This window comes from Girardinichthys multiradiatus, chromosome 8 (genome assembly GCF_021462225.1).
Source record: "Girardinichthys multiradiatus isolate DD_20200921_A chromosome 8, DD_fGirMul_XY1, whole genome shotgun sequence".
Taxonomy (NCBI): Eukaryota; Metazoa; Chordata; class Actinopteri; order Cyprinodontiformes; family Goodeidae; genus Girardinichthys; species Girardinichthys multiradiatus.
The window spans coordinates 5,607,129-5,630,178 of NC_061801.1; the positions used below are offsets into that span (position 1 = coordinate 5,607,129).

Genomic DNA, 23,050 nt, shown 5'->3' on the forward strand with positions numbered 1-23,050 from the left:
CATGCATGTAGCGACAGTGGAGAGGAAAAACTCCCTTTTAACAGGAAGAAACCTCCAGCAGAACCAGGCTCAGTGTGAGCGGCCATCTGCCACGACCGACTGGGGGTTTGAGAGAACAGAGCAGAGACACAAAAAGAACACAGAAGCCCTGATCCAGAAGTACTTTCTATGGGAAGGAAAAGTAAATGTTAATGGATGTAGCTCCTTTAGTCATTTCACCTAGAAAGAAAGAACAGATAAACTCTGAGCCAGTTTTCAAGGTTAGAGTCTGAAAGAGAGCACATATAATTAGTTACAGTAAAAGCTCAGTCAATTTCCATGTCTAGGAGAGAGAAAGGGTTAAACACTAAAAGACAGGGCTATGTGGATCATCGGTAGAGGGTGAGCATTAAGTTGTTGCCAGCAGAAGCTCGGACGATTCCCCTCTACAGAAAAACAGAGCCAGGCCAGGTATAGCTTCTAGGGAGAGAAAAGAGAGAACAAAGTTAAAAGCTGAAATAACAGCAAACAATGCAAAATTGGAGAGTAGTGTGAGAATGTAGCGAAGAGGGTGAAAGTGGTCATTATGTCCTCCAGCAGCCTAAGCCTATTGCAGCATAACTACACAGATAGTTTCAGTTCAGATTATTTAGTTAAACGGCGCTTATTTACAACAATGTCGTCTCAAGGCACCTCACAAAGGGTCCCACTGATGGTCATTGTTATACTAAAAACCACAATGATTGGGATACCTCCCTCTGTCAGACTGATTATAACCATTGGAAAAGAGAAGGGGTCATACAGGTAGCAGAAATGGAGGGTGTGTTTGCACCTCAACCATAACTGAGCCGGTTTAGGCTAAACCTGACTCCCCCTTACTCCAACCAACAGGGAGGGAAGAAGATGGAGGTAAAAAATAAGGAAGATAGCTCAGGATAAACTAAGCCACTCTAACTATAAGCTTTATCAAAAAGGAAAGTTTTAAGCCTAGCCTTAAAAGTAGACAGGGTGTCTGCCTCACGGACTAAAGCTGGGAGCTGGTTCCACAGGAGAAGAGCCTGATAATTAAAGGATCTGCCTCCCATTCTACTTCTAGAGACTCTAGGAACCACCAGTAAACCTGCAGTCTGAGAACGAAGTGCTCTGTTAGGAACATATGGAACAATCAGATCTCTGATGTATGATGGAGCTAGATCATTAAGGGCTTTATATGTGAGGAGGAGAATTTTAAATTCTATTCTGGACTTAACAGGGAGCCAATGAAGGGAAGCTAAAATAGGAGAAATATGATCTCTCTTTTTAATTTTCATCAGAACTCTTGCTGCAGCATTTTGAATCAGCTGAAGGCTTTTAACTGCATTTTGTGGACATCCTGATAGTAACAAATTACAATAGTCCAGCCTTGAAGTAACAAATGCCTGGACTAGTTTTTCAGCGTCACTCCTAGATAGGATATTTCTAATTTTGGCAATGTTCCGGAGATGAAAGAAGGAAATCCTAGAAACCTGTTTAATATGGGATTTAAATGACATGTCCTGGTCAAAAATAACACCAAGGTTTTTTACTTTATTATCAGAGGTCAATTTAATGCCATCCAGGTTCAGTGATTGACTAAGCAGTTTCTTTTTTAAAGACTCCAGTCCAAAGACGACAACGTCTGTCTTGTCTGAATTTAGAAGCAAAAAATTTAACGTCATCCAAGTTTTTTTATCTTCAAGACATGCTTGTAGTCTATCTAACTGGTTGGGCTCATTAGGATTTATGGATAAGTAAAGCTGAGTATCATCAGCGTAACAGTGAAAATGTATCTCATGCTGCCTAATAATTTGACCTATTGGAAGCATATATATAGTAAAGAGAATTGGCCCAAGTACTGAGCCCTGTGGTACTCCACAATTAACCCTGGAGTTTAAAGATGATTTATCATTTACATGAACAAACTAGAATCTGTCAGACAGATAAGATTTAAACCAGCCTATCGCTGTTCCCCTGATCCCTACAGCATATTCCAGCCTTTCTTAGAGAATTTTGTGATCGACTGTATCAAATGCAGCACTGAGATCTAGCAGAACCAGAACAGACACAAGTCCATTATCTGAGGCAATAAGAATATCATTAGTGACTTTCAGCAGAGCTGTTTCAGTGCTATGATGAGCTCTGAAACCTGACTGAAACTCTTCAAACAGGTCATTGCTGTATAAATGCTCACACATTTGATTAGCAACAATTTTCTCAAGAATTTTAGATAAGAATGGAAGATTGGATTTAGGTCTGTAATTTTTCAAGTCATCTCAATCAAGCGAAGGTTTCTTAAGTAAAAGTTTAATTACAGCTAACTTAAAAGCCTGTGGTACATATCCATTTACTAAAGATAGATTAATCATATCTAAAATGGGGCTGGTAATCAGAGGGAACACTTCCTTAAATAATTTGGTTGGGATTGGGTCTAACAGACAAGTTGAAGGTTTAGATGAAGCCAATATTTCTGATAACTCAGGAAGCTTCACAGGATCAAAACAGTCCAAACACAAATCAGGCTCTGCAGCTATTTTCAATGTTGTCTCATTTGCTGAGGATGAAGTAATCATCTTCGGGAGTATGTCGAAGATTTTCTTTTTAATAGAATCAATTTTATTTAAGAAGAATCCCATAAAGTCATGGCTGCTAAGAGCTAAGGGAATGGATGGGTCAACAAAGCTATAACTCTGTAAGTTTAGCAACTGTACTAAAGAGAAACCTAGGATTATTCACGTTCTCTTCTATTAATGATGAGAAATAAGCTGTTCTAGCTTGGCGAAGTTTCTTTTTATACAACAGTAGGCTATTTTTCCAGATTAAGTAGGAATCCTCTAGGTGTGTAGAGCGCCATTTTCTCTCCAAATTTCTAACATTGTGCTTTGAAGTACGCAGCTCTGAATTAAACCAAGGAGCTAGCCTCCTATTAATGACTACCTTCTTTTTCAAGGGGGCTGCATTGTCTAATGCATCACGCAATGATGAAGAAACACTATGGACAAAAGAATCAATTTGTGAAGGGGCAGAAACAGAATTATTGCCCTCCACTGTGCTTTTCAGTGATAATGAGGAAATTAAAAGTGGAACAGATTCTTTAAAGGTTGTTACAGCATCGCCTGATAATGATCTACTATAATGAAATTTTCTTTCAGGTGTGGAGTACTCGGTTAAATTAAACTCAAAAGTTATTAAGAAATGGTCAGACAGGACAGGGTTATGAGAGAATATTGTTATGTCTTTACACTCAATGCCATATGTCAGCACAAGGTCCAGAGAATGAAGACAAAGGTGGGTAGGTTTGTTAATGTTTTGATCAAAGCCAATTGAGTCTAAGATAGCATTAAACGCTATATTTAGGCTATCACTTTCAGCGTCTACATGAATGTTAAAATCCCCCACTATAATAACTGTATCTGTATTTAACACTAAATCAGATAAAAGGTCTGAAAACTGATCTAAAAATTGAGAGTAAGGGCCTGGTGGACGGTAAAAAACAACAAACAGAAGAGGTTTTAGTGCTTTGCAATTTGGATGAGGAAAACTAAGGATTAAATATTCAAAAGAGTTGTAGCTATTGATTGGTCTGGGGCTAATCAATAAATCCGACTGAAAGATGGTTGCTACTCCTCCTCCTCGCCCAGTAATTCGAGGAATGTGAAAATTTAAATAATTAGTAGGAGTTGACTCATTTATAGTAACATAATCCTCTTGCTGCAGCCAGGTTTCTGTGAGGCAAAATAAATCAATCTGATTGTCACAAATCAGGTCACAAACTAGCAATGTCTTTGAAGAGAGAGATCTTATGTTCAGTAAGCCACATTTAATTGTTTTATTTTTCTTTTCGGTCTGAGTTGTGTTTATTTTTATTAGATTTTCCTGACTTCCTCCTTTTAGATTATTTTTTAATCTATTCAATTTTGGCCGTGGGCGAGACACTGTCTTAATAGGGTAATGGGTGGGTAGCAGTACAGAAGCTGCAGAGAGGAGTGTTAAACTACGACCCTGCTTCCTGGTCTGAACCCTGGGTTGTCAGAGTTTTGGATAACTAATAAATTCGGCCAGATTCCTAGAAAGAAGAGCAGCTCCATCCAAAGTGGGATGGATGCCGTCTCTCCGGATCAGACCAGGTTTTTCCCAAAATGTTCGCCAGTTATCAATGTAACCCACATTGTTTTCTGGACACCACCTAGACAGCCAGCGGTTGAATGACAGCATGCGGCTAAACATGTCATCACTGGTCAGATCCGGGAGGGGACCAGAGAAAATGACGGAGCCGGCATTGTTTTGGCAAACTTACACACCGAAGCAACACTAACTTTGGTGACCTCCGATTTACGTAACCGGGTGTCATTACCGCCAGCTTGAATAACAATCTTACTGTATTTACGCTTATCCTTAGCCAACAGTTTCAGGTAGGATTTGATGGCGCCCGTTCTGGCCCCTGGCAGACATTTGACTATGGTCGCTGGTGTCTCTAGTGCCACGTTTCTGACTATGGAGCTGCCAATTACCAGAGTTGGCTTTTCAGCGGGTGTGTCACTGAGCGGGGAAAATCTGTTAGAAACGCAGATGGGTTGGTGGTGACCTGTGGGCTGGGATCTAGGACTATGCTTTCTACATACTGTCACCCAGCCGGCCTGAGGCCCCGGCTGCGCGGGCTCTGCTGGAGGACTGCTACGGGGAGCTACCCTCGGTGGCTCCGCACTGGCTAAGGGGCCTCGGCTATCTTCTGGTTTTTCAACAGCGCGGAGCCGGGCCTCCAATTCCGACACCCTCGCCTCCAAAGCTACAAAAATGCTACATTTATTACACGTTCCATTATCACTAAAGGAGGCAGAGGAGTAACTGAACATCTGACACAGAGAGCAGGAGACAGGAGAAGACTCAGAGAGAGAAACAGCAGAATGGGTAGTCATAGTGGAGCTAACGCTAAGCTAGCGACCCCTTACCACTACTAGAAAAAACGTGTAAACACGGAGAGTCCCCAAACGTTAAAAGTAGCAACAGAAAGTAAGTGTTTTAACGTGCTTATGTATTAGAACAAGTAAGAGTAATATATTTATAATTTTTGCCTTCCTGACTGATTTGTAAACTGTGAATTTCTGGAATAATCCCAAAAATGACAAATTAATGCATAACATGACGGGTAAAATTTATGTTTAAAAGGAGTGTGATTAACACAAACAAATAATGAGCCTACAGAAAGACATGTTGGAAAAGATAAAACAAATAATCAGTAGAGTAAGAGTAGCTAAAAGAAAAATGAATGGATTTACAGTGCTCCTTGACACCGAGCTTCAGTCCTTTCTTACAGATTGGATGGAGATGACTGGACACATCCTCACACAACTTCTCTGCCTTGTCTGCCTCTGCTCAGCTCATCCTCAGCCAGGTAACTTTTCTGCAGAAACAAACGATGTAAATCCCAGCGTGACATGAATCCTCAGTGAGACTTACCGAATTAAGCCGAGTTACATGTCTTTCAGATTTAGATTTAAGATTTACATTTTTATTTAAAACATTTGAATTTTTTACATTTAAATTCAGATTTATACACAACGGCTGGCAACAATAGTTAAATGGTGTCTGGGTTTAGGGATCAAACTTGTCTGTGTAAGCATTGCTCTAATCTTGGTGAACCAACCAGCTGCTGAGATGCATAGAGTGCAGAGGTCCACAAGGAGTCATCCAGGAGGCATCTTTCTGTGATTGTCCAGCCTGTATTGCTTCCCATTTCAATGACACTTTAAAGTGTTGTTTTTCCATCTGCCAGTATGACAAAAAGAAGTAAATATATCTTCGTATTTACCACTATCATTTTCATCACTTTTTATTACTCCCATTTTCAAATAAAATTATAATTGCAACATAATTACTGAACCCCTTACAATTTTCCATATTTTGTCAAATTATAACCACAAATATTAGTTTATTTTATCGGGATTTTATGTGATAGACTACCACAAAGTGCGGTATAATTGTAAAGTGGAAGGAAAATGATGCATAGTTTTCAAAATGTCTTTAGATTGTAAAATCTGAACTATGTGGCGTGAATTTGTAATCAGCCCTGTGAGCCACTACTTTGTAGAACCACATTTTACAGAAAATACAGCTGCATGTATTTTGGGGTACATTTCTACCAGCTTTACACAGGTTTCCTTCCTATATTTCCCTGTATTTAATTCATCTTCCAATTAACTTTGACCAACTTCCATTTCCCTGCTGGAGAAAATAAAAGCCACATCCTAATACTGCCACCACCATATTTCAGAGTGTGAATGCTGTGTTGAAGGGAGGTGCAGTGTTAGTTTTCACATTGTTTTCTGAATGTATGCCAGAAGGTTTAATATTAGTCTCATCTGAGCATACCACCTTCTTCCACATGTTTGCTGTGTCCCCTGAATGGCATGTGGCAAACTTTAAATACAATTTCTTATTACTTTCTTTCAACATGGCTTTTGTCTCAACACTCAAGGCCAGATTTGTGGAGCGGACATCTAATAGTTGTCTTGTTATCAGATGTGGATCTCTCCTGCTCATCCAGAGTACCCATGGGCCCCTTGGCTGCTTCTCTAATCATTGCTATCCTTTCTTCGCCTGTCAGTTTAGGTGCCATACTCTTTGATGATGGATTGAACGTAGCTCTGTCAGATGTTCAAAGCTTGGGATATGGTTTTATAACCTAACTGCTTAAAACAATTGTAGAACTTTATGACCTTTCTGCTGTGTTCTTCATGATGCTGTTTGTTCACTAATGTTCTCTTGCTCCTTCATCTTTGAGTTACTAGGTATCGTCAATAACATAAAATCCTCATGCAATCTATTAAGGTTTGTGGCTGTAATGTAACAAAAGTTCAAGGAGTATGAGCACTTGAATAAAATGTAACCTCTGACATTTAACAAACTGATCTTTGCCTCAAATCTTTGTTCAGTCATTGAATCTGACTGTAGGCCGTCTGCAATGAAACATACAGTATAACTCTTCCATCCCCATCATGGAACTACCATCTATCAGCAAAATGTTTTTGGACTGCAGCAAGCAGCTTCAAATGCAACACACACACACTCTAACTTGATTTCCATCTTCTCCCCAATCAGCAGCGAGGATACCTAGCAGCTTGCATGCTGCTGGCTCTCTAGGCGGCAGGGTGGTGTTGACGTGCAACCTCCCCATGATGCTAGCTTCTCCCAGCAGTACCGCTGATTCTACAACACACAGACCTCTGCCTGACGAGCCGGTCAGAATACAGTGGCTGAAGCTGGATAAGCAAGAGGAGAAACTGGTACTGGTGGCCCAGGGAGGGGTAATGAAGGTGGGGCTGGAGTTCATGGGCAGGGTGTCAGTGCCCGGCCACCTGCTGTCACTTAAGGATGCTTCACTGACTATTATGAGACTCCGTGTGAGCGATGCAGCGTTGTACCTCTGCAAGGTGACACATGGGCTGGAGGAAACCCAGAACATAGTCAGCCTCAGCGTCTCCGGTACGTGAAACGTTCTATGTACTCTTTACAGGCAAATAAACAGTCTGCTTTAAGGGTCTTTAAACTCACTGACTGCCTCCAGATGTTAACTGCTGGCAGAGTTCAAAGCTAAAGGTGTTAACAAATGTATGAAGTAAAACTTTGTATCTCCACATGCTGTTCTCTTCAAAGCCTGTTCCTCAAACATGTTCAGTCTGTCTGTTTTCTTACCTGTTAGCTAGAAGTACAAAGGCAGTTGATCTTAAAATATTTATTAGTTGCTTATCTTGTAAAACTGAACACAACCTGTATAAACATTATTGCATAGATTAAATACTTTTTACAGAAAAATCAGCGTTTACACAATCTACAAAACCTACTAGAGGTCTTTAAACCTTCATTACTCTGTAACATGATCAGAACAGACATTGGGCATATTTAACAGTTAATAACAGATAATGAGCTGCTGCTTTGCTCTCTTTCTGACTAGTCAGTGAAGCATGGTTAGACCTTAATCTTTCTTACTCAGCAAGCAAACCTGTGGTGAGCTGTTTGGTATGTCGATCAAGGCAGTTGAACATTGTTGGGGTTCGTTTTCTGGTTACTCTCATGAGCGTGAGAGTGATCCCTCGGATTGTTCGTTCTGTAAATGAGTTGCTACTTTCATTGTCCCTCAGCTGAATATAATCTGCAGACGACTGCCCCCTTCTGTGCTGGCGAGTTAAGTTTCCAGTTGTGCCTGTCAGCTGTTTTAGGTCTCCTGCTATGCTTTGCCTTAAAACTCTTGCATAAACTAGATTGTGCCAAGCGTCAGCTGTCAGATAGATGCCACCTGATTTACATACAAATACACTACATTTCAAAAAATTTTGGATCACCCAATTATTGAATTCAGGTGTGCCACAGGTATATGAAATCCAGCACCTAGGCCTGCAGAGCTCTTCTACGAGCTCTCAGGAGTTTAATGCTACCATGATATACAGGTCCTTCTCAAAATATTAGCATATTGTGATAAAGTTCATTATTTTCCATAATGTAATGATGAAAATTTAACATTCATATATTTTAGATTCATTGCACACTAACTGAAATATGTCAGGTCTTTTATTGTCTTAATACGGATGATTTTGGCATACAGCTCATGAAAACCCAAAATTCCTATCTCACAAAATTAGCATATTTCATCCGACCAATAAAAGAAAAGTGTTTTTAATACAAAAAACATCAACCTTCAAATAATCATGTACAGTTATGCACTCAATACTTGGTCGGGAATCCTTTGGCAGAAATGACTGCTTCAATGCGGCGTGGCATGGAGGCAATCAGCCTGTGGCACTGCTGAGGTCTTATGGAGGCCCAGGATGCTTCGATAGCGGCCTTTAGCTCATCCAGAGTGTTGGGTCTTGAGTCTCTCAACGTTCTCTTCACAATATTCCACAGACTCTCTATGGGGTTCAGGTCAGGAGAGTTGGCAGGCCAATTGAGCACAGTGATACCATGGTCAGTAAACCATTTACCAGTGGTTTTGGCACTGTGAGCAGGTGCCAGGTCGTGCTGAAAAATGAAATCTTCATCTCCATAAAGCTTTTCAGCAGATGGAAGCATGAAGTGCTCCAAAATCTCCTGATAGCTAGCTGCATTGACCCTGCCCTTGATAAAACACAGTGGACCAACACCAGCAGCTGACACGGCAGGGTTTCCATGATCGAGCATCTGCACCCAAGCCTTATAGCAATGTTGTAAAGCACACAGCCACTGGACTCCAGAGCAGTGGAGATGTGGACGAGTCTGGGTTTGACAGTTGCCAGGGGAAGGTTACTTGCCTGACTGCATTGTGTTAGTGCTTGACCCTTTAAGTCAAGTAAAAGGAACTCCTAATACATAGGCATACCAGGACATTTTGGACAATTTATTGCTTCCAAATTTGGGCCCCTTTCTGTTCCAACATGACTGAACACCAGAACACAAAGCAGGGTCCTTAAAGACATGGAGGAGAGAGTCTAGTATGGAAGAACTTGACTGGCCTGCACAGAATCCTGGCATGAAACTGATAGAACACCTTTATGAAACAGGTCATCCAACAACAGGTCACATAAACATCCAACATTAGCATCTGACCACACATACAAGCTTTTGAACATTGGTCCAAACACACTCCTAAACCATGTGGAAACTCTTTCCCAGAATGTTTGAGGTGGTATAGCTGCAAAGGGACGGCCTATTTCATTTTAAACCATATGGATTAGGAATGGGATGTCGTCCTACTTCATATGTGTGCAGACAAGCAAATAAATATTTGGCAAATTACTATATATATGATAGACTTTGTGGTTAACTCAATTATAATTTGCCCAATTCTGTCCTGTGGGAACAAAACCAGCCCAAATGATCACATCTCCACCACCTTGCTGTTGGTGTGAGTTGTTTATCCTGCATTTCATTGGAAGTTTAAATAGCCAACACAAAGTAGTGCATAGTTGTGAATTAGACTGAAAATAATGCACAGTTTTCAATTTTTTTTGTGTGTTAAGTGTGTTGTGCATTAACATTCAGCTCTCTTTATTTCTATCACCCCTAAATAAAATTCAACTCAACCAATTACCCTCAGAAGTCACCTAAATTTTGTTGAACTGTGTAATTTAATATCAGTTTATATTCAGCTGTTCTGTTTCTGGCCTCAGAAGTTTGTTAGAGAACATTAGAGAGCAAACAGCTTTATGAAGACCAAAGAACACAGCAGACAGGTAAGGGAGAAAGTTGTGAAGAAGTTTAAAGTAGATTCTAAAACAACATCCTAAGCTTTGATCATCTCACTGAGCTCTGTTCAATCCATCATCTGAAAATAGAAAGAAGGTTGCAGAACTATGAACCTACCAAGAACATGGCTGGCCATCTTAAACTGACAGACTAGGCTGGAAGAGCATTAATTGGAAAAGCAGCCAAGAGCATTGTACTAACACCGGAGAAGCTGCTTAGATCTTCAACTCAGGTGGAAGATTTTGTTGACTGGACAACCTTTGGTCATAGACTCCACAAATCTGGCATTGAGTGGCAAGAAGAAAGCAATTTTTGAAAGAAAACCATCATTAATCACATTTAAAGTTTGCTACAAACAATGTATGGTACACATTTCTTGTTTACATACAGAACCCTTGTTGTGCTGGTAAACTAACATTGCACATTATCTTAAATATGGTATCCATATGGTGAAACCTGATGGCTGCAGCATGATGCTGGGGTATCCCCTTTTTCAGCTCGGGCAGGAAGGCTGGTCAGAGTTCATGGGAAGCTAAAAAGCTAAATACAGAGCAATCCTGGAAGAATATCTGTTAGACTTGAGACTGGGATGGAGGTCCACCTTTCAGCAGGACAATGACCCTAAATGTACAGCCAGACCTACGCTGGCTTAGATTAAACCATATTCATGTTTTAGAATCGCCGAATCAAAGTTCAGACCTCAATCCAATAGAAAATCTGTAGCTATATTTAAAAACTAATCTTCACAGATGTTTTCCATCCAATCTAACAGAGTTTGAGCTATTTTGCAAAGAAAAATGGACAAACCTTTTGGTCTTTAAATGTGCAAAGCTGGCAGATATCCTGAAAGATTTACAGCTTTATAACTACAATGAAAAGTGGTTCTACAAACTGACTGGGAGGGGCTGAATATAAATACAAGTCACACTTTCCAGATTGTTTTATGTAAAAACTTTGAATACTATGTTTGCATTTCTTTTCACTTCACAATAGTGTGCCTCTTGTGTTGGTTTATCTTGTAAACTCCCTGTGATTCAAATACAATTTTGTGATTGTAAAATGACTTAATTTAAAAATGTTAAAGGGGTGTTAAATTGTTTTGCAATGCACTGTAACTGGCTGGGAACTGGGTATGTTGAGGATTTCAGCTTAAATCACATGTAAGGTTTGGGTTTGGTTTCTGTTCTTCAAATAATCTGGTTAAAGCCAGTTAACGTCTCTATGCCTCAGTTCTAAATCCTTGCGGCTCCTGACAAAGGTTCCCTGCACCTAAATAGTCACAGATTTCTGGCATCCATCAGTACAGTTCATCCCCTGGAAACTGCTCATCCAGCAACCAAATTGGGCCTCTCTCACAGACATTTACACAGATTCCACATTAACTCTGAACAGAACTCTTTGTTGGGTCCATCCACACAAAAGCTCTCCCTATGACAGACACACAACTCTCTATTTAACAGCTCAGACATCCTTTCACATCTCCCTGCAGCTCTGCCAGGATTTCCCCTCAATGAGAAATGTTCCTCCAGACCCAATGACAGAGGGATACAGTGATATGTATAGTCCTAGGATGACGGCTGAAATACTCTATCTCCATACTCTCCTGTATCCAATCCGGCTTTTGTTAGCAGCAAATCTCTGTGTAATCTGCTGTCATTATAAATCAAAAGAGCCACTCATCATAAAGGAACCTTGGTTGCGACCATTTTGGTCAGGTCATTTATGAAATACGTTTAAATGCAAGTTTTCAGAAAGCTTTTCAGGATATGTCATTAAAAGGTTTAAATAAGCACCTTGTGATTTTTTTCTCAGTATTTTTGAAACGAACTTGTATATTCAAACCCAGTTACACCAGTTCCAGTTCAAACCAATGAAATCTGATGAATTCAGTTCAGTTTTCATTCAGTTAGATACACTCAGATTCACTAGATTAGTGATTGTAAAAAGCTTGTTGTCATAAACCATGTTTGCTCTCCTGACCTTTGGGGATATCTGCTCAGGTGTGGTGTTTCACTACCGAGCAAACTCCAGCCGCTACTCTCTGGACTTCGGCGAAGCAACAGAGGCGTGTCGCCATGTGAACGCCTCCATCGCCACACCCGAACAGCTGACTGCTGCCTTTGAGGGCGGCTTAGATCAATGTGATGCAGGATGGCTTGCTGACCAGTCTGTCCGGTATGTTCACATCATTACAGTGTTTGTTTCCTCTCATTCATATCTCTATTGCTTAGAATATTAAATACATAAATAGGCCACATAAAATGTTTAAGATTTTACATTTGACTGTTTGTTTTATAAATTGAGGAACAATGTAAATCCTTTTTGGCTAAGAGGTTTTATTGATGTTCCTCAGATATCCAATCACGATGCCTCGTCCTGGCTGTGAAGGTGACCTTCTGCACCGACCAGGTGTAAGAACGTACGGCCGCCGTGACCCCACAGAGAGATATGATGTGTACTGCTTCGTAGATGAACTGCAGGGTAAACACTGTTTACTAGGAGGGTTTTTAGATTCAGTAAAAATTCAGCATCTTTCAAGTTTTTTCTGATATTTATGTTCAACATCTAAATATTTTAGATGCTTATACTTCATTTTGATTTGTTTTCTACTTATCTTTCTAGATTTTATTTATTTATATTTTGTAGTTTTTTTGTTGTGTGTCTATTTCTTTAAAAGTCTAACCTTTACAGAATTTTAACAATTTATAACTGTGCTTTTATTCATTCATATTTTTACAGCATAGAAATGTGATTTTATATTGTCGCTATTTTTGTATTTTCACTCATCATCTGTCTCCATCTCACAGTGTCCCTGGCATTCTCATCTGTCCCACCAACACTCTCTATATTCTCCTTTCTTTCATCTATGAAACTTCTCTGAGGTCTTCTTCTTTCCCTCCTTCCTGGTAGGCCTGTTTTCAGCAATCTCCAGTGTATCTCTCATCGGCCTCTGCAAACATGCTCTGGCCATCTCAGCCTTGCCTCTTTAATGTTGTCTACAAACATTTCAACCTGAGCTGTCTCGCTGACATACTCATTGCTTATTCTTTCCACTTGGGTCACTTCCAATTTAAACATCTTCAGGTCTGCCATCTGCTTTTTTGTTTGTACCACCACCTCCAAGCCAGTTATATTTGAAGGTCACAACACCGTTAATGTTTGGCCCCAAGGTACTTAAACTCATCCATTTTAATTACTTCTACTCCTTGAGCTTTACCTGCTCACCTGCCTCCATCTCATTCACACACAGATGGAACACAGAAGCTATAAGAAGTAGATATATGGAAGAGTTTATGTAGTGGACCTTGGCTAAAATAAACTATTTGCTTTTGTCTAAAAAGACAAAATGAATATCTTGAGTTTAATCTGAATTTTCTTAAATCAACAATGTCCTCTGTTTGCAGGTGAAGTCTTCTATCCCTCTTCCATCACCAATAAGATTACCTGGCAAGAGGCAAAGGAGGAGTGTGAAAAGCATGATGCTGTGTTGGCGTCCCCTGGTCAGCTGTTTGCTGCCTGGATGGATGGGCTAAGCCGCTGCGACTATGGCTGGCTGTCTGATGGTAGTGTCCGGTATCCCATCAACGTCCCCCTGCCTCAGTGTGGAGGAGGCCTGCTGGGGATCAGAACACTCTATAAGTACGACAATCAAACGGGCTTCCCAGACCTGACCGACAGGCATGGAGCTTTCTGCTTCAAAGGTTAAAATTAAACACACTTCATACTTAGTGAGAATACAACATAGTCCTCTGCTTAGGGAAGCTACACCTTCTTTCCTTTGTGCACACTAAAACTAATAGTTTGTTCAAGCACCTTTCAATTCAATTTCAGCATTCAGTCTTCTTTAGATGGAGTCTGTGAGCATCCCACATCTTGACAATATTTGCCCACTCTGCCTTGCAAAAGTGGTCCAAATCTCTCAGATTAAGAGGACATCTCTTGTCCAAAGCCCTTTTCGGGTGAGTTTACTCAGTTTCTGCTAGATTTAGTTCTGAACTCTGGCTAGCCTATTCCAAAATTTCAGTTTTTTAAGCTTTTCTTCAAAAATCCCTTGACATTTTAGCTTCAGCATAACCTAAAGGTTATGGGGAAATATTGACTCATATTTAGAACTATACATAACTTTGTCTACTTTGACAAAAACTAATTTGAGTCTAAAAAAGTAACTCTGTGGCCTAATGGAGCCACCACCATTTGCCTTTTTAGGTATGATAATGTTTTTGTGATGTTTTGGTTCCAAACCTACCCTATGGAATTTAGCCTAAAGGTTCAAGTCTGGTTTCATCATGCCACATTCTTTCACTGGGTTTTAGAATGTTTTCTTAAGAAGGAAATGTCTCTCTTTTGAAAATGTACTCCTTAGCCCAGACATATAGAGAATACAGGAGATCGTTGTCAAATTTAGGTCACAAGCAATCCATGTTGGAACCTCCTGCAGCTCCTCCAGTTGTGTCGTAGGTCTCTTGTCAGCCTCCTTGAACAGTTTCACACTCGTCGTCAGTTTTTATAATGTCCATTTTATCCTATATTTCCTGCAGTTATTGATGTTTATTTGTAATGTCCTTTGTAAATTATTTGCAAACTATGACAATAGCTAAGGGATATGGATGAGCCAAAGGTCATACAGTAGATGAGAACTCAAGAAACTGAATCCAAAGATGTTTCAACAAAGTATCATTGCAAGGGTGTGCACATTTATTTAGCTAGGACATTGCAGACCTAGTTTTTAAAATCGGTCATTTAATAAATTCGTTTTTTTCTTAAATTGTTTATGTTTATGCATCTGAAACTTTTATCCAAACGACTTACAAATGGGAATGTAACAATGCAATTAATATCAAAGCTAAAATAAACCACCAAGAAGGAACACTGCTAGTCAGGTTATGTCAGATGTGACATGGTTGACAGTGTAGAAATAGAGTCCAGGCACATAGGACAGTGCAGAGGGAGATGATAGAAAACGCAGTAGAAGGGATAGGGTAGTACAAGGTAGGTGCTCGTGTAGGACATGCCTTGTGTAGAACTGGGTCTTCAAGAGTTTCTAGGAAATTGTACAAGATATATGTGGTAAAAGTTTAGAAATTATTAATTACATTTTTTCACACCAAATTTTAACAGGGGTGTGTAAATTTTTGCTAACTCCTTCACATCTTGAGTATCAGCCCTACTGGTTCACCCTGTAGGGAAATATAATCTTATGTGTTAGCTTAAGCCAATTATATTTTGTAAGGTGATTGGCATTGTGACACATGGCGGCCACATTACCTGCTAAGTGTTTACTATGACTAGTAGAATGGAAAGCATGAAATCTTCGCTGTGTCCTGATTGTTGTGGTGCAGATAATGTAGCCAGAGGTTTTGAAATTTCATTCATTCCTTCATCAAAAATGGTTGAGGCCGAAGGATGACTAGATTATGATCTAGGAGGTGTCTTAATCATGGGGCTAAGATTTTACTGTTCTGACCTTTCAGACAAATCATTCTCACTTTTGACCTGTGACATGGTCCTTGATCATGCTGCAAAAACCCATAAACCATAAGAAAACTTCTCCCGGACTGTTGGAAGACATTGCTCTTGAAGAACATTTTAGACATCACACTTTATCAATCGCACGGTTGTTGTGAGGAAGTCCACTGATGGCATGACACAGGACTCATAGTATTGTTCACCTTTTCTTCCTCAGACAAAGTATCTTCCAGATGTTCCAAATAGGGAGGAAAATTCTTCACAGGAAACAAATCCCTCTAGTACTTCCTGCAAAATCTTAATCCTTTCCTTCATACTTTTCCTTGGAATGTCCATTATCCAAAACTTTCTACTTCTTGGTGCCTACTTATGTACTCACCTACCTGCTGCTAGTATTGCGCAAGCTCTGCACTGCTGGTAGCTTGATTCTGCAGTACACCCCTTAACAGGGACCTATCCTGCCACTTACTGGACACCTCCAGTTGCAGTGTTCCTGCATGTGAGGCCATTTTGGTGTAACACAATGAGATTTCAGGCACATCCATCGCTCTTATAAAGCAGTCAGTCTGCTGGTTAGATTGATAAAGGATTTCACTTAGATCCTTTCCCAGCTTCTGCTGGGTAGATGACATGACCATACTGGCATGAGGTTTGGTGATAATTATGTGCCAGGGCAAAATGAGAGTAAATATGGTGGGTTTGTTATATAGTAAATGTTTTAAACAAATGAAGCTTGCAGTTAATTACGATGTATCTGATTAATCAGTAAATCTATCTAACAACTTTCATAAAAACTGAAATGGAAAATCTTGCAAAATGCCACTTTGCATCACTGCCCGAGCTTTTGGTTTCATCTATATTCTGTTAAACTGTGATGTGTGTTTCAGCACGAACAAGCCATCTAATGACAGCACAGATAACAGAGAAGGGCAAGAAACAAACAAACAGGATTCAAACCTAAACAGGAGAAGAATCAACTCCTGTCCTGTTTATGGAGGGTGTCTTTTATGAGGGGAAAACCCAGCTTATGCAGTCCAACACAGATAGAGCAGAAACAGGACAGCTCCCTAATGATTCACAGCTGGACCCTGCCCAAACAGCACAGACAGACGGAGGAAGTGGAAGAGAGTCAATAAAATAACAAAGTGTTAATAAAGAGGTCAGTTTGTAGCAAAGAAATGTACACACTCCTGGCGTGATGCTTTTCTACACCATATAATTACAAACACAAGTCTGGCTGTGCAGAGGTACTTTCTGGAGGTTGTAGGATGCCTTCTGCCAAGCCTCAAGAGAGGTGGCAGAGCTGCAGGAGAGAGTTAACGTAGTGTAAAGAGAAAGCTCTCAGTTCGGCCAGATGTCTGCAGCTCGCCAAACACATGACAACATATCTGGGCTGGGCTCAACATACAGCCGGAGCCACTTACACAGTGCAAAACAGCAATCCTGAAAACTTCAACAATCCAGAGCCTGCAGGAGCAGGACACCTTCAGCCTGTGCACTGCTGGAAGAAGCAGTAAAACTTTAAAAAATATATTCCCAGAAGTACTGCCAAATTAATCATTAACCACTGTAGAGGTAACCCAAAAGAAAAATTATAAATAAATAAAAAACTATTTATTTGTTGAAAATAATACATTTCATAAATTTGCCAACTCAGAATGTTTCTGAACTTAATTGGGATGATTTTTATACATAAAAAGATAATACTCAAGGTTGAGTAAACTATGCCCGTAGACTGCACCGACATATTTCTGACTGGCTGATTCTTTAACACCATGCAGGATTTGGAGAGATGACCTTAAATCAAGCTAGTTTTACACCATTACAGTTTAGAGAAGCATCCCTTTCAATACTTTCATAAAAAAAAAAACTGTTTCAATACCATTTCTCTACTTGTTTATATTACTGAAGGCCCTGAGAGTTAAATGCTGGTTGATATGAATAAGAAGTTGGAAGATGGTTTGCATTAAGTTTTTATCTCATGTCCCCTTGCCTTACAGCTAAACTCCCAGAAACAACAGTCAGCCCACAGACAAGTCCAGCTGCGTCCAAACCCGAAACCTCCTCAACTAGTCTGCATGTACCAACATCCTCACATTCAGACAGATCTGAAATTCAAGTCAGAACAGAGGATGCTGCGCTTTCACAAACAGAGAGCCCACTTGCAACCGGCACCATCCCCGACATCAGAGACTGGATGTCCACTTCTACCACCTTTGTTGAATATGACATTCAACAATTTTCCCCTTTCGGGGTAGAGTCGGAGCCAGTTAGAGGGGACCGTTTATCTACCGAGCCCCTACCCAGCCCTCGCATTCAGCATTCACCACTAGACACCCCCGAACCAGGTGAGCAGGACATGAGGAGCAGGGGGGAAGCAGACAGTGTTAATATCAGCTCCAGCAATGGTTTAGGAGAAGTTACTACAAAAAGCATCCTGACACTTAAATTGGCTGGAGAAGTCACCACTAAGATTGAAACCTCATCCCTGAAAGCAATGTTGACTCCTCCACCTCTTCCAGGGATTTTCCCATCAAAGTCAGATCCCCTACCCATCAAGACAGAAGTGGGTCAACAACCTGCAGGGGTGCTCAAAGATGAGGTTAGCCCTAAACCAACAACTGAACTCGAACTGAAACCACATGAAGACATTTCTACAAGTGGAGCCTCATCAGGCAAATCACCTCTCCATGTCCTCATTGTTAGTGTACCGTGGAGAAATGAGTCAGGTGAGTCAAAGCAGCAGCACAAGCTTCAGTGTGAGTTCACCTGTGGATTGTGAGTAAGTTTCACAGTTTGCAGTCAAGTCTAGAGTCTTGTGTGTTACCACAGTTAGCTGCTGCAGGCGCAGCACCTTGTCAAAAGCCTGTCTATGGACAGGAAACAGAGTGTATATGCATATATGCTTAGAGAAACAGAAACTTCAGCAGCACTCATGCATACAGTTTCTCTCTTACCTTTTTGCTGAACCACTACTTGTAAAGTCCAGCATATGTTGTAACATACATTCCAGCATATTTCGTAAGCTCTTTTTGTAAACTAGTGGGCTACAACTATTTTGTCTTTCAAGACAAAGATTTTATTTTCAGAGGTGGCCACAGACAAATATCCTGCAAACAATTCTGGTGTGTTTCTTGTGTGTCTCAGTAGAAAACAGTTAATAGTTTGTTACCTTTAAGTTTGCATTCTCAAAAATGCTCCCAAACACAGGGTCTCTGCAAAGCCAGATGTGGACACGTTGAAAGTAGTCACTTCTGTGTGGTCAGTGGTGTAAATAAACACAGTAAACATATCAGTTTATCCTGGGGAACACCAAAAAAATGACTATCCCTTCAGCCTTCTGTCTGATTCTCACACACAAAGACAAAATACTGCTCTTACAACATCATCTAACAACAGTTGGTTCTAAATTCAGTTATAAGCCATCCAGGTTGAAATAAATAAATTAATATCCATTTACCACTTAAATATTTTGAACTAAGTTTGGAGCTCCAACTTGAAGTAGTTCTTGTTCATTGATCATGTTTTGTCTGAAATAAAGTTTAAAAATATACAGTATTAGTAGGTCATAACATCTTTCATAAATGAGCATCGATTACATATTTGCCTAGCATCTGTTTGAAACTATTTCATAATGGCAGAACTCCCAAAACACCTGCTCTCATTCACATATTTTAATGCTTTTTTGTATTTCAGAAAACAAAAGTGCTCCATTCAGACTCTGTCACTTTAAACCCTCTGGCAGCACAGAAAGGATTTGACATGACACTGTCAAAACCATACAGTGATACTGAATAACTGCCACATAGTAGAAGTTGAAGCTGTTGTAGACAAAACTACAGAAACACTATCTCACAGCACTTTTTGATCATTCTAAATCTCTAAAATCCAAAATCAATCCAGATGGCCTGTATAAGATTTTGCTCATAAGTGTCTTAAAACATTACAATGTTCCTGCTTAATAAAGTCCTGATTTTGTTTTGGCATATTAGCTGACAAAGTCTTTAATTATTTAAATTACATACTTGTTATCACAAGTATACTTAGCAAAATTGCCTGCTTTTGCACAAACAGCTAACAGTGTGCAGTCACGCAGTGCTAACCATGAGGGAAAATGCTGCTATTGTTTTTGTCTGAAGAATGCAAAGTGTGCCACTGCAGAAAACTGTGTAAATCTTATGTTCATCTGAGGAAAAAGCGTTCAGTTCAATGTTTTTAAAAAGTGTGAGCTCCATTCATGAACATATTTATGTACAACACAGCATCATAAGCTTCAGTTGTCTTACTGTAGTAATGTATGCAGAATTAAGCATTGAAACGTTACAGAGTCAAATCATACAAGATAATCCACCAAACCCTATTTGTCTTTTTTCATATTTACCTCATCGGGTGCCTACAGGGATTGATACGAAAGAACAGTCTGCTGCAGGTAAGATACTGATGACTTGTTGTAACTCCACTTAAACCTGCAAAGAAACAATTGTTAGTCAGCTATTAGTACAGACTGAATGCTTTAAATAGTCCACTGTGAAATATTATCAGTTTACCTGTACTTGTTAGTATGGAGTTCCAAATGTGCCCAAAATGTTTCTCTGTGTCCATACATGAACTGTTAATGCTATATCATTGTGATGTGCTGTTTTAGGCATGCTGTTTTACTCTCTCCTCGTGATAATGTTTCCTCTAAGTTTTTGAGCCTGTTGCCTTGAGGTGTGATTGTAATTAGCTGTTAGCTCTGTCATCATGTAATGTCTCACTGTGCTGTTCATCTACATGGTTATGACCGCGGTGAAGTCAGTTTTATAAATTTCATATAAAATACCTTAAGAGGAGGCATGCATTTCATCTTAAAACAAACGAGCATTAATGTAGAGTCAAATAGAAAACCGGCAAAAAAATATATAATTTTAAAATACAAAATATGGGAGGCATTTAATTAGTGTTTAAGAAGAAACTGATGTGTCTCATTTGGGGTCACACAATCTCATAAATTGGAGGCTTTTGAATGTTATACACCACAGTTATGACAACATGGCTGAGCAATAAAGAAAGAAGCTGTGTCATGTTGAGACCAATAGCAAATCAGATTGACACCTCATGACAACATGGACCATCAACACAAGAAAATAATATCACAAAGTGAAACAACATGATCAAAGACCACATAAGGGTCACATAGAAACTCAATAGCTTCACAAAGTCAAATAAAGCTGACAATGTTTTGTCAGGTTAGTAATTACCATTGCCAGTGTAGCAGTCAAAATTAGTCACCACAAAATCACTATTGACAATTATATAGATATAAAAAATTATTTTGTATTAGTATATAGTATGGCAGTTTTAAATTTTTGTGCATTTATTGTCTTTATAGGAATGGTTATTTTTCTTTTTCATTGAAAAAAGGACTCTATTATGATGTAGTTTTCTTAGCACTCTTGCACCAGAAAGTTCACTTTACAATTGATGTTTAATACAAGATCTGTTCTATAGGATGAATCTAGATGCAAAAATTACTTTAGTATAACAGATCCTGCTTATAGGGTCCATCATTCAGGCTGAAGTACAGCAAGTTCAGGAAAACTTTGTCGTCATCCCTTTCTTGAATATTTCTATAGGAGCAGAAAAACATGCTAATATCTACGGAGAGAACAGGCACAACAGAGGAAATGTTTGTTTAAAGGTAAAGTGAGACCTGAGAATAGGGCAGTGCTAAAAGAGGCTATAAAATTTCTGCACAAGGCCATCAGCAGCTGAGGTGAGCAGAAACAAACTGAGTCAACTGTTTTAAACACATATTAATCAGCACCGATATGCTCTGACCTTCAGTGCTTCCACTGTATACTTTTATTAGCACCTCTTAGCTTGTTATTTCCCATCACATTCTCACTCCCGACTTATCTCACACTGACACTTGAGCACTTTTGTGTCAGATTTAAATCCTCTGGGTGTCCCTTTACTGTCACTTTCCTGCAAACAGGCTGATCCTGCACACAGCTGCTCCAGCAGGAAACACAGATGGGAAATAAAATGAATATGTCCTTCCTATAAACTAATAAATCAAACAATGTTAAGAAGCTGGAGGGCATGAGAATGATAGAAATACAACTGCCATCTGTGGACATGTGTTTGAGTTCAACCCTAAAATAGCTGTGGTTAAGGAAACGAATTAAATCACACAATAAAATTTGTTTTATTGAGGAAAGCTTAGACCTTTTTCAAATCAAACAACCCAACTCAGCTGAAACATTCATTTTAGAATGCTTTACTGAAAGGAAACAACTTTTCAAATGACCAGGCTAGTTAAATTAAACTGAAATAGAAAACATTTCAGTTTGGGTTCAGTTTCAGTTGTTGAAAGGATTTTGCAACTATTAATTCAACTGAAATTATTTGGATGTTAAAGGTAACAAATACAAAGAAACTAATGCCAGTACCTCCAGCACTGGTGAAGTTGTGAAAGAGTACAGCTGAAACCACTATATCAATCTAATTAACAGGCTAAATGCTATGTATTAGTAATGGCTACCTCCAAAAAAGCATGCAGACATCAGTGCTTACTGGATCATTACCTTGTTCTTGTAATTTCCCAGATCTTAGCTATTAACTTAGAAATATGATAAATCTTGCAACATATTTAGTTAATCAAACAACTTAAACAAAAATTCTGATCCTGGTAATTCAAAAGTGACACTTTAAGCTTATCCTGATACTCTGAGTACATCCAAGGCAGAGTGAATAAGAACTAAGGGGCTCTATTATAGTCTTTTCACAGAAGGTTGTTTGAAATGATCGATTTTACATTTGGGTGCAGCCTGACTGAAAAAAAAAAAAACTGAGATAAACAGCCAATGTAAATGTTTGTGGACAGATTGAAGAGATTTGTTAAATGCATTCGAAGAAAATGTCATAAGGCTGTTTGGTGCTGGACCAAAAATGCAGACAAGCACGGAGAAGGCAGAGTGAGTTGGAATCTTGATTTAATCAGAACGCCAACTTACAATCAGACGCTGCTTGACAGGTGATCCAGGTTACACAGCACATGAGCAAATCAGGGTTCTGGAATCGAGATCTCAGGCGTAATCATAAACAAGGTTGACTTAGATGACCAAATTAGACTACGACACCGCGTGGAAACAAGGATACAGACAAACTTATATACAGACGAAGGTGGACACAAAACAATAGGGCTGGTAATCGGGAAAACACAGGTGTGTATTAGGCTTAAGGGAAGGCAGAAGGGCAGGTGAACCTTATTTGGGAAGAACGAGAACATGAGGAGCCAGACAAGACAAACCGTAAACAAACCCAAGGGACCAGAACACAAGGGAAGATAACAGATCTAAGAATACAACTAAAAACCTAGTGAACAGAG

At 39.6% G+C, this 23,050-nt stretch overlaps 1 protein-coding gene and 1 long non-coding RNA gene across 10 annotated transcripts in view; one reads left to right on the top strand and one right to left on the bottom strand.

Annotated features, from left to right (window-relative positions):
- vcanb (versican b) overlaps positions 1-23,050 on the top strand; it is a 51,226-nt gene that overhangs the window by 3,872 nt on the left and 24,304 nt on the right. For 2 of the 8 annotated variants that reach the window (XM_047372650.1, XM_047372651.1), the window contains exons 2-8: positions 5,309-5,386; positions 7,093-7,476; positions 12,213-12,387; positions 12,566-12,693; positions 13,617-13,913; positions 17,679-18,407; positions 20,078-20,107. In XM_047372650.1, coding sequence (XP_047228606.1) covers positions 5,314-5,386; positions 7,093-7,476; positions 12,213-12,387; positions 12,566-12,693; positions 13,617-13,913; positions 17,679-18,407; positions 20,078-20,107 — 1,816 coding nt within the window. In that variant the 5' untranslated portion in view covers positions 5,309-5,313. Of the gene's footprint in view, positions 1-4,955; positions 5,005-5,184; positions 5,387-7,092; positions 7,477-12,212; positions 12,388-12,565; positions 12,694-13,616; positions 13,914-17,678; positions 18,408-20,077; positions 20,108-23,050 lie in introns of those variants that run through there. The other 6 variants (XM_047372653.1, XM_047372654.1, XM_047372652.1 and 3 more) reach the window with 5 other exon arrangements.
- Positions 5,255-8,095, bottom strand: LOC124872535. 2 transcript variants are annotated; one of them, XR_007039318.1, is made up of 3 exons: positions 7,994-8,095; positions 5,639-5,760; positions 5,255-5,395 (listed from the first exon to the last, which is right to left on the bottom strand). It is a non-coding gene; the product is annotated as an uncharacterized LOC124872535 (long non-coding RNA). The 2 variants fall into 2 exon arrangements; XR_007039319.1 differs by having other exon boundaries at positions 7,981-8,095.